General features: G+C 35.8%; 1 protein-coding gene across 9 annotated transcripts in view; it reads left to right on the top strand.

Moving 5' to 3' along the window:
• PCDH7 (protocadherin 7) overlaps positions 1 to 15,364 on the top strand; it is a 424,505-nt gene that overhangs the window by 250,893 nt on the left and 158,248 nt on the right. The window contains exon 4 of one of the 9 annotated variants that reach the window (XM_058722892.1): positions 10,497 to 10,523. The exons of the other annotated variants lie outside the window; for them this stretch is intronic. Coding sequence (XP_058578875.1) covers positions 10,497 to 10,523 — 27 coding nt within the window. The remainder of the gene's footprint in view (positions 1 to 10,496; positions 10,524 to 15,364) is intronic. 9 annotated transcript variants of the gene reach the window in all.

Raw genomic sequence — 15,364 nt, 5'->3', positions numbered from 1 at the left:
TTCTGTCTGCGGAGTCCTCAGTTAGGCGTTTTGAAGTCAGGGTAGGACCTGCCTTATCTATCAATGGAAGACTTCTGGAGACAAGATAAGATTTGTGTTTTTTTTTTTTTTCCCCCCTCTCCCCTTGCCTCCCATATCTGGGTGGGGTGCATGCCTGTGGAGAATATGACTTCTATCTCAGCCAGCTTTGGAATATGGTGGTGTATTAAGCGATATCACCAAGGGTAAATCTTCTGGCCCCGTGTTGTTCTCAGAAATTATCTATCTAAATTCCACTTCAGGATTCCAGTTACTCATTCTGTCTTTTCCTCATGACAGTGAGAGGCCGGGAGGTTCCATGGAGGCCTGTGGCTCTTTATCATACAGCCTAAATTCTGGGCCTTTCTTCCTTCCCTGCTCCCTGGGTAACTCTGGCAAGTCACCTAATCAGGTGCTTTTAATGAGTGAAGAACTTTGAACAATTGTCTTTTGCCTCTTAAAGACCCCTGTAGGCCATTTTGAAATGAATATTATTTGGTAGTTAAATAATATGGTGGTCAGCATGGTGCCACGTCTTCATAGAAATCGGAAATGTTCTAGCTCTTTATTTTTCTTGCGTACTCTGAATTTTCTTTGCTGCTTGGCCATATTTTATGAGCATCATCCAAAAGGTCATTATATGTAGGGCCCAATTTACATTAGGGACATTTGTTTAAAAACCTGAGTTCACAGGTCTGGACTTTCTTATCTTACGAATACATAAGAAAAAAATCTTAAAAAAAAAAAAAAAATCTAATGTTTATTTATTTTTGAGAGAGAAAGAGAGAGAATCTGAAGCAGGCTCCAGGCTCTGAACTGTCAGCCAGAGTCCAAAGAGGGGCTCGAACCCACGAACTGTGAAATCATGACCTGAGCCAAAGTCCAACGCTTAACTGACTGAGCCACCCAGACGCCCCAAGAAAACATCGTTTAAATTTATCGGCAGCTGTTACTACTCAGGAGAACTGTTTTTTCAATTCTGGCTCAATCTTCAGAATGCCTGTGAACTTGGGCAATAGACTTTTCCTTTTTGAGCCTTAATTTTCTCATCTATAAAATGAGATGATTATAGATCACTGATTATTTTCCAAATACTGTTTCTGAGCTACATTCCAGGTAAGAATTACTTCAAACCTCCAACAGTAGAATCTTAGCATTAGTTTGACAATCCACACAACGCTGCCATCAGCAGGATATAAACACTTTCATTGATGAAAATATTTTTGTATTGAAAAGTGCTGTGATTTAGTGGGAAATTATGATTTGGTTCAAATTCACCTATGCTCAAATCTTTACTTAGCTATGTGATCTCAGGCAAGTTAAACTTTGTGAGCTTTGATTTCATTATTTGCAATAAAAATTGGAATAATAGTATGTTCAAAGTTTTTGTGAGGGTTAAAAGTACGAATTACATTATGCAGTAATATCTGGCACTTAATAAGAGTCCATATGCTTTGTTGCTTTAGTAATATCTATCATAAAATACATTCATAATTAATATACTACCTATGAATGTTTGTCAAAAATTAAAGATTTTTTTCACTCTTTGGTAAATAATACTCAGTTTTCACTGAAATTAAATAAAGGAATAGACAGGTATCTTAAATATGGCAAGAGAAATTATTATCTCTGGACATTAATCCAAAAAATGTCATTATTAAACAAAACCACAAAACAAATCGTATTTGGGACACTTCTAGCTAATAACAATTTTTATGGGTGAGGAAAGATTAGTGCATCATCAAATACTTTGAAGGAATGCTCCCTTAAAAACTATTTTGGCACGACCCGAAATTAAAGCTTAACCCTTGACTGATAATTTGTTTAATCCTTTTGCTAAATAAGAAAATGTTAGAGTTGATAACAAACAATGAGATGATCAATGTTACAAGCTTCAGTACCGATTGACTCTCACTCATAGGTCAAACGTGGTTTGACATTTGTAATATACAGTGATATGAAAACAGAAAGTATGTTCCCTTCCAAACCACACCAGAATCTTCTCTCACTCTGAAACAGTACTCTTCTGGCATGCACATAAGGCAGGCAATACCATCTGATCTGTAATTCCAGTCTTTATTTTATTCTCCTTGCCTAATATTGTTACTTCTCACTTCCATATGTTTTGATGTCCAATTAGATGCAAGGGCCCTTGAAGCCAGGCACTATTTTGTTACCTTTGTTTCTCTTCCAGTATCTGATCACAAGCATGCATAAAATGAATTACGTTCTTTAGTGCTTATTGGACCAGAGTTTTCAATAGTGAATGTTCATTCCACACAGACCGTTTCATCTGTTACCTTACAGTGAGTTTTTATTCACAACCCTCAGTCTGATGATGTTTATTTTCCTATACACAGGTATGGCATCATAGCCCCCACCCTGAGAATAGGTTGAGACATTGCTATAACAGAGAATTGTTGCCACAGTGATAGGAACAGTTTCAACAACTTTACCTCCTTTGTTTGGACTATGAGACCAGCAGTGTTAATAGTTTTCAGGAATAAGTAACCTTCTGATTTCTTTGTTTCCTCATATAAAGGCTAAATATGCTTCTTTCTTTAAGATAACGTAGGGTGTTAATATTCACTTAACACCTTATGAGTCTCAAGTAAAATAACATTAGGCATAAAAGTATTCAACATGACTATTTACATGAGAGCTTTCTGGTAACAAAATACACATTTTCCTAAATATCAGACCAATAATTCAAACGCACTAATCTGAAACTTACAAGATCAATATTAAAACTGAGATGTTATAAGTAGTGTAGGGTTTTTTGTTTGTTTGTTTGTTTTTTGTTTTTTTGGAGAGAGTGTATTCAGCTACTAGGGACAAACATGGGTTCTTTTTACATGCTTAATGCAATTTATCTAAGCAATAGATAATGTAAGATATAAGATGAAGCCAAACATGAACAGTAAGAACTATTTCTAATTTCAATATTCATATTATGTTTTCTCTTTTCTGAAAAGAGGAAAACACAAGGCTTATAAAGAAAAAGTGAATGTAGGGTATCCTACTCACCCAGATACAAGTGATCGATTCATTGTTGAATAAGGGAATTCTAGCAATTGTAATTAAAACTGTTTATTCTTTTTAAAAAAATTTAAAAGCGTTTATTTATTTTTGAGAGAGACAGAGACAGAATGCAAGTGGGTTAGGGTCAGAGAGGGAGGGAGACACAGAATCCGAAGCAGGCTCCAGGCTCGGAGCTGTCAGCACCGAGGCAGGCACGGGGCTTGAACCCACGAGCTGTGAGATCATGGCCTGAGCTGAAGTCGGACGCTCAACCGACTGAGCCACACAGGCGCCCCTGAAAACTGTTTATTCTTTTAATTCCTAAAAGCTACCTCAAATTTTTCAGCAATTCTTAAATTTTTAAAAATGAAATCAATTTTGGTTTATTTCACATAGACTAAATATAATTTCTAGCAGAATATGCATTTACCTATTATTTTGTTTGCTTATAATCATGAAAGATTAAAAGAAAAATAGAGCTCCAATGGCTGGGACAAATTAACCCTCGCCCATACCTAATTTTCGTATTTGCTATTAATATAATTACTATTAATATCACCATTAACTACCAGGATCAATAATTTATTTGTGAAGCATTTTAAAACCACCAGAAAGTGTTGTATCATCTAAAGGCTTTATTAAGTTTATTGACAGTAGATTATTGTTAGGAAACATATTTCATTTTTGGATGCCTAGATTTATGACAGATTTAGTTACAAGGGAAATGAATTTGATGGATAACACAGGAGGCTTTGAGCTGCATGAAAAAAAAATCACAATTTTTCATAATATTACTGTCTCACATTGAACTATCTGCTGCCCTGCTGCCCAAGGTTGAAGCAAATATTTTATTAGAAATCAAATCAATTTTAGACAATAAAACGCCCCTCTTCTATCGCTGAATAAAGTACAAGCTCCTCGAAGATCCTCTTTTAAATTAATAGAATATATCAGTTTATGTATTATAATACAGCATCCAAGAATGATAAAAGATTCGGTCTTCACCCTTCTTAACCTTGATCCTGTATATGAAGACTTCTGATGCCAATGCCGATCCGATACGGAAAATGCTTTGCGCTCTATGTCACCGAGGTTTTCTTTCTTTCAAATGTTAGCTCTCTTCTTCTTCTTCTTCTTCTTCTTCTTCTTCTTCTTCTTCTTCTTCTTCTTTTTTCCCCAGCATAAAGGCAGTCAGAATTCATCTCTCTTACACTTTTGAGTACCATTCACCTTTGTGGGCCAGGCTCAGTTCTGTTTCTATTGGTGGTGCATGGACGGAGGGCTTGCAGGGGCAGCAGAGCAAAGGGCAGTGTGCGGAGGAAGAAGGGGGAGGAAGGTTGAGTCATGCTCTAGTTTGTTCTCGCTTTCCTGAACATGTCTCCTTAGAAGAACTTCACAAGCCTTTCCAGCACATTCTCCCACCTACAACTTCCCTCTCAGTTTCTGCTCACATCACGCCTTCACCTCCCTTTTCCGGGCAGATCTGCTTACATTCTGGAGTTTTCTCTCAGGAGAGCCCACAGTACGTTCTCGCCGAGAGGAGACAGAACCCTGGTGCCATTAAAGCCTGACACCGAGGACTGATTTTCTGACCAAAGCTATCATTGCCACCCAGACTTCCACTTCTGAAATCCCTCGTCAGATTAATTAGCAAAATCACTCCTAACCCTTTGCGTAATTTTTATGACCTGTTCTACGTTATGCGTTAAGACGCCATCGAGGATGTCAGAATTTCTGTTTGTTTTTTTCTTTTTTTTTCCGGCTACTTTACTGACCTCACGCACATTTGACAGTAATGTTTCCATCTGTTCTTCTCCTTCCGCCACCTCTTCTGCTGTCTTTCGCATCTCCAGGATAGGACGAACACTTGGGTCTAGTTCTCATAGCACCTGGAACATTCCTGCCTTTACGCCTATCCAGACATCTGTAGGCTCTTGCTAGGATCACGAGGGTGGCTGCGGGGGCTTCTTTTGTAGCTTTACTTTGGTCCCTGACTACTTCTACACAAGAAGTCAAGGTGGACCTACACTGGCCAGACAACCTGGAAAAAAAAGATTATACCATTTATTTTATATGAACACATATCTATATGTATGCATGTATTTACTAATCTCTAGATTCATCCCCTCTAATCTGTAATTTAGCTTTCTTTTCAATGGAAAAGGAAAAAAAAAATAACTATTTTATTTTCAACTATGCTTAGTATGGGACATCTGGGTGGCTTAGTCCGTTAAGCATCCAACTTTGGCTCAGGTCATATCTCAAGGTTCATAGGTTCAAGCCCCACATCGGGCTCTGTGCTGACAGCTCAGAGCCTGGAGCCTGCTTCAGATTCTGTATCTCCCTCTCTCTGCCCCTCCCCCCCCCAAAAATAAATAAACATTAAAAGAATTAAGCTATGTTTAGTATGAACCAAAGTATGTTACATATTCATTGGACCAAGATGAAAAATAATCTCCAAATATTTAAGGGACAGTGATAATTTGTCTTAAAGTCACTGCATGGACTACCATCTAACCTCGAAATCAACTATGCTGTTTGTTTCATAAAGAGCTAACTTAACTTATGGAATGTCAAAAAAGGTCTGTTTTCCCTGATTGCCATCAAAACTCCTCACTGAATTTACATTTTCCAAAATAACAGGAAAGCAAACTTACCAGGATTAAACCTGTAACCAGATTATGTAACAGCAAACATTTCTGACTCAGAAAACGACTGCTGTTGTACATTTGCACGATCACTGATGGTTTTATGTCTCATCAGTTTGTATCACAAGCAACGCAGGTGAGATTTCTTAACCCTTAGAATGTTGACAGATTTTTGTTTCTAAATGTATGTATCTATGTGACCTAGTCCAAATCAAGGGGCCATCATCAGTATGCATTTCTTGTAGAATGGAAACATAAGTGACATTCTGAAATATTTTAATTGCATGTTCAGAAGTGCTACTGGATATGCCAAAGTGAGAATAAGATCTTGAAACTAATTAATGTGGCTTCATTTATCAAGAGCATTGGAGCTGTTATAAATGCTAATAATAGCGTTGTAACAGTATATTTCCGTTTGTCTGTTGATATTCAGTGCTGTCGGAGTGCCCCACGCCACTGAGTCGAAGAAAGTCTTTGTGCAGGTTTACAGAGCATTCCACTGGCTCTATGGTAAATTCATGAGACTGCCTAGACTAGGGGTTCTTGCCGTAGGAAGTAGTGATCTCACAGTAGTATCTATTGTGCTAAGATTGACGCACTCGAGAAAACAATTATGTTCGTTGTTTACAGAGCTGAGGGTTAAGGGAATCGGTAAAACACACTTGAAGTTGAAATACACTGGGGTGCCTGAGTGGCTCAGTCAGCTAAACATCCGACTTTGGCTCAAGTCATGATCTCACAGTTTGTGGAGCCCCGCATTGGGCTCTGTGCTGTAGGCTCGGAGCCTGCTTTGGATTCTGTGTCTGCCTCTTTCTCTGCCCCTCCCCTACTTTCTCTCTCTCTCAAATAAACAGACGTTAATTGTTTTTTAAAAAGTTCAAGTACAACAGTTAATAAAAGTATAGAAAATACAAAAAAAATAATTGCATGACCATTCTTTGAGGGATCAATATGCAAAGGTTAGTTTTAACACAAAGTCATGCGTTATCCCTAGAGACTGCACTGAAACAAAATCTTCAAAATGCCATTCTTGGGTTCCTGGGTTCTCTCTTTTAAACATCCAGGAATCTTTGCAAGCGGAGTGTTTGTCTGCCATTGCCACTGTGAATACATACAAAAGGAGTGCTGGATTAGGAATTCTAGATTTGGTCTTGAATCTTCCATTTCTTGCAAATGCCTATAAAGTACGATACACAGTGCCTATCAGAGACCAGACCTTCATCCACCTCAGTTGAATATCCTTTGGCTTACTCAGTTCTCACATTGAAATAAACATAATTCCCAATTCTTGGAATTAGTACACCTGAGATCGAATCCCAGCGCTGCTGCAGGATGTGTGACCCTGAGCAAAGCATTAACCCTTGTGTCTGCAGTGTTCTCATTTGCAGAAGGAAAGTTTGAGCTATCGAATCTTGAACAGCCCACTACTTTGCATCTCACTTTATTTCTTCTAGCCTGTGTAGTTTTAAAACTACAACAGATCGATGAACTACCGTCTTCCTATCCTGCAACAAACTACAATGGTTTTCAATGCAAAATGTCATCATCCAAGGATGTGCTAATTATTGCGACCTGCTTAAACAAGAGCTTAGTCCTATGTGAGAATCATCTTGGAAAAGTTCATAATTTCCACCTGGAATAATTAAGAGATATGAGATGGGTATTTTTAATCTCTCTAAAAACAAAGAAGATTTAATTCCCCTATTGAGTTCTTTAAAGTTGAATTCTCCCTTCTATTATTACTAATTTCTATTGAGTTGTAGACATCTGAGTTTCAGTTTTGTTTGGCCTGCAGTGGATTCCTCCTTGTCTTCTAAATGACAGCTACTGATTACATTAATATTCAGATCTCCATCCTGTCTTCTCAAAAGGTCAATTTGGTCTTTTTTTAAATTGTCTTCATATTTCTGAGAATAGAATTATTATTATCTCACAAAAATGGTTGGTAGCTACGAGGGTCTCAGATAAAGCATACAAACAAACAAAAGCTATTTCTACTCAGATCATCAAATGATTCATTGTTATATTGATATTGTAGCAAATCAAAACCTTTGAGAAGTGTATAGACAATCCTTATTTCGCTTGCCCCCTGCCAATAAACAAACAAATAAATAACTTTATAATGTCATTATGAAGAAATGGTTGAACAATGACAAAGGTGATCTTTGAACAATTCAATTTCTATTATCTAAAATGTAAAATTATTAGAATGCCCTTGAAAATATCTTTGTCTTTGGGCATAATACTCTACACTCCTACATTATGATACTTTACACATACATAGAAAATACAGTTTCATAGGTTGTAGATTAGAGAGACTGACTCTTCAGTCCATTTCTTTCTGATTTTGTCATGGAAAACGCTAATCAATGTTGTTGACTATACTCCAAAATCTTCCTCTATTCCAACTCACAGGGAAAAGCAAACAAACAAACAAAAAACAATAGCAACAATAACAAAACTCAATCCAAGGATAAAAATTCTTCCATCGATAACTGAACGTAATACTCATTATTTTGCTTGCTTACCCACCTGAGTATTATACAATTAACTTACAGATTGCTTGAAAGTTAAAAGTTAGAAGAAGATGATAAACTATATTTTGTTCCAAGTTTCCACTTGAAAATCCTTTCTTTTCCTTGTTTCCTTATTTATATGTCCTTTCTGTAAGGACACCCGGCTAATACCTCAAATGTTTCCAAGTACAGATGTCAAATTATCTTCATGAACCTTATTTAGTAGCTATAAAATGTGGTGGATACTATTTATAGTATCTCTGGGAAATTTTTGTCATTAGCATTTCTCAAATTATGTTACATTGTTTAAAATCATGACAATGGCTCATAAAATAGCATTTTCTTTCTTTTCCAATACACACATCAGATTAAAAGATAAAATAGATTGGAGTACATTTAATTATTTTATTTTCTAGAAATATTTCAAAGCAAAGTAGTACCACAGGAACATGTTTTGCTTTAAATGTTAGAACATGAAACAACAAAATAAATAATCAGTGCATAGTTATATACTGATCACCTAGAGAATACTTCTCATATTAAGGCAATTTAGGAGTGTGTGCCAGGGAAGAAAGAACATAATGCCCCCTGGAAACATTAGGGAATATTTAATTTCTAGGGAAGGCATTATATTGAGAGTGTTGGTCATTCACTAAGTCATTGTCAGGGTGAGACTGAGCTAAAGCAGGAATGTGAATTATTTTTAAAGGACAGATTTGCAGCTTTGAAAACATGTTACTTCCTTGGAAAGCATATAGATGTGGGTTGCACAAAAATACCCATACATAAAAATTTTGTGTTTCTACTAATTTGGCCATAATGAATTACCACATAAGAAGGGAGTATTAAAACATTAGTCATTGTGATAAGCAGGGAAACTTCATGAAAATACCATGTGATAAAAGGAGGAATGTATATTTTTGGAAATCACATTAATTTGGCATGTTTATGCCAACAAGTATATCAAACTCACTGCATTTCCGTACATGGTGAAATATTGAGAATAATTAGACTCAGAATATCATGCTAGATGAAAAGATAATAGATAGACGGATAGATAGAAAGAAAATGATCACCTACACACTCTGAGTTATCACCTACATACTCTGATTTATAAATAGCTGTAAACACAATAGTCTGAATTCAATTAAGACAGAATTCTCAGAATATGAGAAACCCAACATTTTCCATATGCACTGTCATATTCCATTCTTTTTCTAATATTCATATTTCATTAGCATTTAGTACACAGGCCTTGGGATTTTTTTGAAAGTATGAATATATTTAATTTTGATATTTGTGAACAATTTATCATTTAATTTACCATCCAGGCCTACTTAATTTTGTTTGAGACCCTAAATTAATTTAAACCCCACCTCTTTTACTTATGATATGCAAATATTTTTACTTTGATGTTGTAGCAATACCAATTGAAGTTTGCAACATGAACCACTAATGCTAATTTGATTACTTCTGTATTAGTGTTGAGTGCTGCAAAAATAGCAAGATGTTGTTTAAAAAATGAAACTGGGAATGGAAGAACTCTTTATCTGCAGGCCCTCTGCAATTTTGGTAGTATTAATGCATGTACATTAATGCTTGATGAGTCTCATAGAGCAATGAATGCGATCTTGAAGGCAAATAATTTAGGATTTTTAGAAAACCTGACAGCCGATTTCTTTTTTTTTTTTAAACTTGAGTTCATCAAAAAGTCTTCACTTTACCTTTTAATAGCTCAGAGAGTTTGCATCTATTTAAAATATTTACTGCAGATGATTTGGACCATGATTTATTTTTAGCAGTAAAGATGTTATCTAATACAGTGAAGGCAAGGTGCCTGAAATGTGAAATCAGTGCTTTTGGGGTGGAAGCAAATCAAGCTTTTTGAAAAGGAAAGAATCAACTGAGATTGATTGATTGATCGATTGATCTATTTATCTAATAAAGTTTAGGGGATTGCTAATGACTTGTAATGAAAAGGATGATATAAATATCTGGTTGCAACTCAAGCCAAGTGTATATATATATATATATATATATATATACCTAAAAACTGTTGAGAAACAATTTTCTCCCGCTTTTTAAAATAGAACTTAGAAATGGTGTCTCAAGTCAGAAAAAATATATATACGTTTTCTGCAAGATAGCCGAGCGCTGGAGCTGCAGTAATAATTGCTACCTGTAGTGTGCCTGCAGCGTGCATGTTGCTTGTCTGTTTATCCGTGTCTGTATAGTGTCTGTCTGTAACGCGCATTATGGCTGAAAAGTCTCTATGCTCATTAACCTTTTACAGGTGCCGCACCATTCCAAGGAACTGCAGGTACTAAAAGAATGGGCAATACTTAACACAGGCCAGGCACAGCTCACGCATCAGCTCCAAACTCTCCTCAGGCCCGGCCTCTGACAATGTTAATGAGTTAGACGTCCGTGACCCAGTTAAGGAAGCAAAATAGAGGAGTATCTGATATTTGAATGAGGCCTATGTTACATACTTCCACCGTATTACCAATCGACTTGCAAAAAATGATTCGATGTGAAAAGAGAGGAGAGAGATTGAGAGATACCGATCAATCATTACTTTAACTAATCATCAAAAATGTTTCCTCAAGGTGTGGCTAGAGAAAAAGTTTAGAATGTATGCAAATGCTATGTGACTTTTTAAAAAGATTCTCAAAAGTGTCAGTAGTATATGAAAATGTAATGCAGGGATTAATTGTACTATAATATTGATGGATAGAGATTAATAAGCTAACAGATCATAAATAAAATTAATTACATTAAGGATTAAATATTGAATGTTATTTGGCTCGTTCTGCTTATAATTTTAATAGAATTTTTATGTAACGCAGTCAATTAAATAAGTGCCAGCATTAGGCATTATTCTACACTTGTGGAAATTCACAATTTGTATACCCAGGGAAGAAAAATGTATACAGTGATAACCTCAAAGTAGCAGCGCGATGTTTATACACACATACATGCACACACACACACACACACACACACACACTATAGAAATGTTCTCAACATAACAAACATAATAACAGAGAATCTCTTCCGAATACTATGGTTTTGATATAAATATTCTTAACCTCCATGTGTAAAAGAAAAAGAAAGATTCTCACTCATTCTAACCAGTGTCTCTAAAAAAAAACAATTTTCTCTTTTTGAAATAGACACAAATTCTTTTTTTGAAATTTATTTTACAAATGTGTTTTTTATAGACTATACAACGTTTTTAAAGAATTTAAGTCAAACACCTTGTGTAAAAGCCTTATTAAATAGGTATTACATAGACTTGAGCAAACCACTTGTAAATTCCAAAAGCCTTATTAGAATTGACAAATGTTATTGTTATTATCAAAATCATTAATGCTATTCAACATAATGATGCCACAGATACTTGTCTTTATCACTGAAACCATTTTCAACAGCTAGAAATGGGACAAAGCATAACATGAGCCTACTTCTGCTTAATGGGTTCACAATCTAAATTACCATCTCTTTCAACCTCCCATTTTAGAAATGCAAATTCCTTTATAAGTCATTTATAAAAATTGTTAAGTATAATACCCCCCACCCACTTGTCTCATAATGGGTATAAAATAATTATCTAAAATTCTTTACATATATAATGGAAATTTGGGCTGGGTGGAGTAAGGAAAGAAGACATCTTATTTATCTCACTTTACAAAGAGAGATTTTATAGATGTGATTGCTCAGGGCTTTATTCATCTTTCCACCTTGTTCTCACCTCACACTATTTCTTTCAGTTCAGATGTCATGCTTTTCTAATTCTGGTTTGAAACTCTTCCTCTTCCCATGTAATCTGGAAGCACTCAAGTCACCAATGAAATGTATGTCCTCAGTGAGTTCTCCTGAAATATGCTGTGGGCAGATGTCACAAGAGCCCCAGGCCCCACCCCCAGGACCCACCCCCAGGCCCCACCCCCAGGTCAGTTCCTATTTCTTTCAGCCTTCCTCTTCATTTGAACAGGCAACTTGGTGACTGGATCCTGTTAAACATAATGTGAAAATAACAAACAGTTTCTCTTCATCCAAAGTGCATAGTTGTGAGAGGTGGAAATAGGACGGAGATTGTACATGGGGGAGAGGGTTAGGGTGGAATATCCTTGATAAAAGCATTATTTACTTCGTCTTTCTTTCCAGTTAGGTCGGGGCTCAGTGACTGAGGAAGTAAAGCTTAAAAATTTTACTCTGTCTTAATTTAAGTTGAAATAGCCACATTTGGCCAGTGTATGCCATATTAGTGCGGATTTAGATAACTCACGTTCTTATTTAATTGTAAAAGGCAAAGATTAAATAGTTTAAATTTAGTCAGTTTGAAATCGCCCCCAAAGAATAAAACTGGTCATCGTTCCTTTGGAGATTCAGTGTCCCTTCTGATGATTCCGGATGACTTATCTTGGCTCTTGTATTTTTAATCTCCTCCTTGAGAGAACATAATTAAAATATATTTTGCAAATTAGGATTATATCCATGTATATGTGTGTAATTATTTATATATATATCAATGTGTATATGTATATAAATGTATATATATATATATATATATGTGTGTGTATATATATATTTCTTTATTAGGGAATAAAGATATAGGGGGACAAATATATATATATATATATATATATTGTTTTATATATATATATTGTTTATTGTTTAAAAACAATATATATATTGTTTAAAAACAATATATATATATATATATATATATATATATATATATTGTTTTTTTTCTTTATTAGGGAATTTTGATAAAAAAATATATAAAGATTTTATGTGATATTAGCCATGAAGCTGTCCTTAACATTTCTCTGGTGTGATGGGTAAGGCCATGGCTTTGAAGTCCAATAGACATGGGACCAAGTTCTAGGTTCCTGACCAGCTGAGTGAGCCTGGCCAAATAATTAAGCTTCTTAAGTCCTCCATTTTTTATATTACTAGAAATAATAATGTTTTATACATTGTAGAATGGTGGTGGAGATTAAATGAGCTAATGACAGAAAGCATGGAGCATAGTGTTTATTTTGGAAATTCTAGCTGGCCTCATTCTAAATGGTACAAAAAGGGTCATATGAGTACAGCATATCCTCAAAGAGAACATTTTTTTTTTTAGGTGGCTAAAAATGAATAATTCCTAACCCAGCTGAAAACAGTGCCAGTAGGTTTTAGCATTTCCTTCTCCACTGGCTACACAAAGATATGGGGTGATCTTGAAGGATGCCTCAGTGTAATAACAATCTTCTACAGTTTGGGGAAAATGATACTATTTCCAAGGGTTTAAAGAACTGTCCCAAAGAAAGAGAAATAAATGTAATACAATGATGCTTCCTCTTGAGTTTCTGGTGTTAACTTTTAACAGTAAAATTGTTGAGCCATGTACCTGTTGGCTTTCAGATAGGACCAATTTCTTTATTATAGCCAAACGTAGGGAATGGTCCTTGTAACATGAGAGGACTTCAGTCTGTACTCTTATAAATCACATCAGCTGAAAGAGAAGGATGTGATGTTACTAACTGCAACAGAAAAAAGGAAAAAAAAAATGACTGACACTAAAATACATATACTATGTGCTCCATTCCCAGTCTTCCAACTACTATCATTAATGTCAATGGCCAATGAGGGCAGTTGTCCCAGTCTTTTTGAACAATTTCCAGACATCAAACTGCTATTCAGACCCTCCTAAGATGTTCTCTTCAGCTCACTTCAGCTGTACGTAAAGATGGAAGAAGTGAGGTGTGCACCAGCCTATGCTTCTTCTGATCCTATTTTCTACATTTTCCATGGATGGAAAACTATCCTTGACATGCTTGTATGTAAATGTAAGAAATAAGGTGTTCATCTGCTTTGACATCAGGTTATGATGTTTTTGCCTTTCCAAAGTGAGTCATGGTGCTCAGTGGGTTCAATGAATCTATAACCTAGACTGAATTAAAATACGTAGAGAAGGAACCATCAAATTGGCAAGATACTATGGAGACCGGTAATGATGATGAAGGACATCATTCATAAAGTATAATACATTGCTAACTGTAGGGAAAACCTGCTCCTGACACACTCATTAGACAATTGTCAAAAAAAAACAAAAACAAAAACAAAACAAAACAAAAAAAAAAACATGTCCATATCTGGGGATCAGATCCACTATCTTAAGATTCTGTTACAGCTCTACAATAGAAACAGATTAAAGCCAGGTCAGGGGGAAAAATAAACCAACATATGTAGGTATTTATTTTAATATTTTTAGAGGGAAGAAAATATGTTAAGAGTTTTAAAGATGCGGCGCCTGGGTGACTCAGTCGGTTAAACGTCCTACTTTGGCTCAGCTCATGATCTCACGGTTCGTGGGTTTGAGCCCCACGTCGGGCTCTGTGCTGACAGCTCGGAGCCTGGAGCTTGTTCCCAATTCTGTGTCTCCCTCTCTCTCTCTGCCCCTCCCCTGCTCATATTCTGCCTGTCTGTCACTCTCAAAAATAGATAAACATTAAAAAAAAAAAAGTTCTAAAGAATACCCTCATTTTAAGATTTTTGTCAAATAGTGAGGATTCTTAAAACAAATCTGAGGTTGACATATTTACTTCATTGTAAATTAAATATAAGATTGAGATAAACTTGAAACAAAACAACACCAAAAACAAACAAACAAACAAACAGCTTCTATGCCCACCAAATGTGTAGAAGACGGTGCTCCTGTGTGGGTGTATGTTCACAGTTTATAACATCCCCAAAATGTTTAAGCATGGAAACTACACAAAGAAAATGCTAGGTTGTTAGATACCGGGACAGAATGTAGACATAGTCAGTGAAAAACATTGCATGGCTTATATGATATTTTCAAATATCAGTAGAGTTATTTAAGATCCCGGTAGGGGGTATCCGGGTGGTTCTGTCAATTAAGTGCCAGACTCTTGATTTCGGCTCAGGTCATGATCTCACAGAGTCCCATAGTGCCCTGAGCGTGGAGCCTGCTTATGATTCTGTCTCTCTCCCTCTGCCCCTCTCCCCCTCTCCCCTACTCACACTCTCTCTCTTTCTCTCTCCAAAATATAAATAAATAAATAAATAAATAAATAAATAGTAAAATCAAATGCTAGAGGAGTATCGGCTCTATTTCGAAAAACAAGCCTAATGAAGTCCTAC

The sequence above is a fragment of the Neofelis nebulosa genome, chromosome 3 (assembly GCF_028018385.1).
Source record: "Neofelis nebulosa isolate mNeoNeb1 chromosome 3, mNeoNeb1.pri, whole genome shotgun sequence".
Classification (NCBI taxonomy): Eukaryota; Metazoa; Chordata; class Mammalia; order Carnivora; family Felidae; genus Neofelis; species Neofelis nebulosa.
Note: the sequence above shows the minus strand (reverse complement) of the source record. Positions and strands in the feature narration are given on the sequence as shown.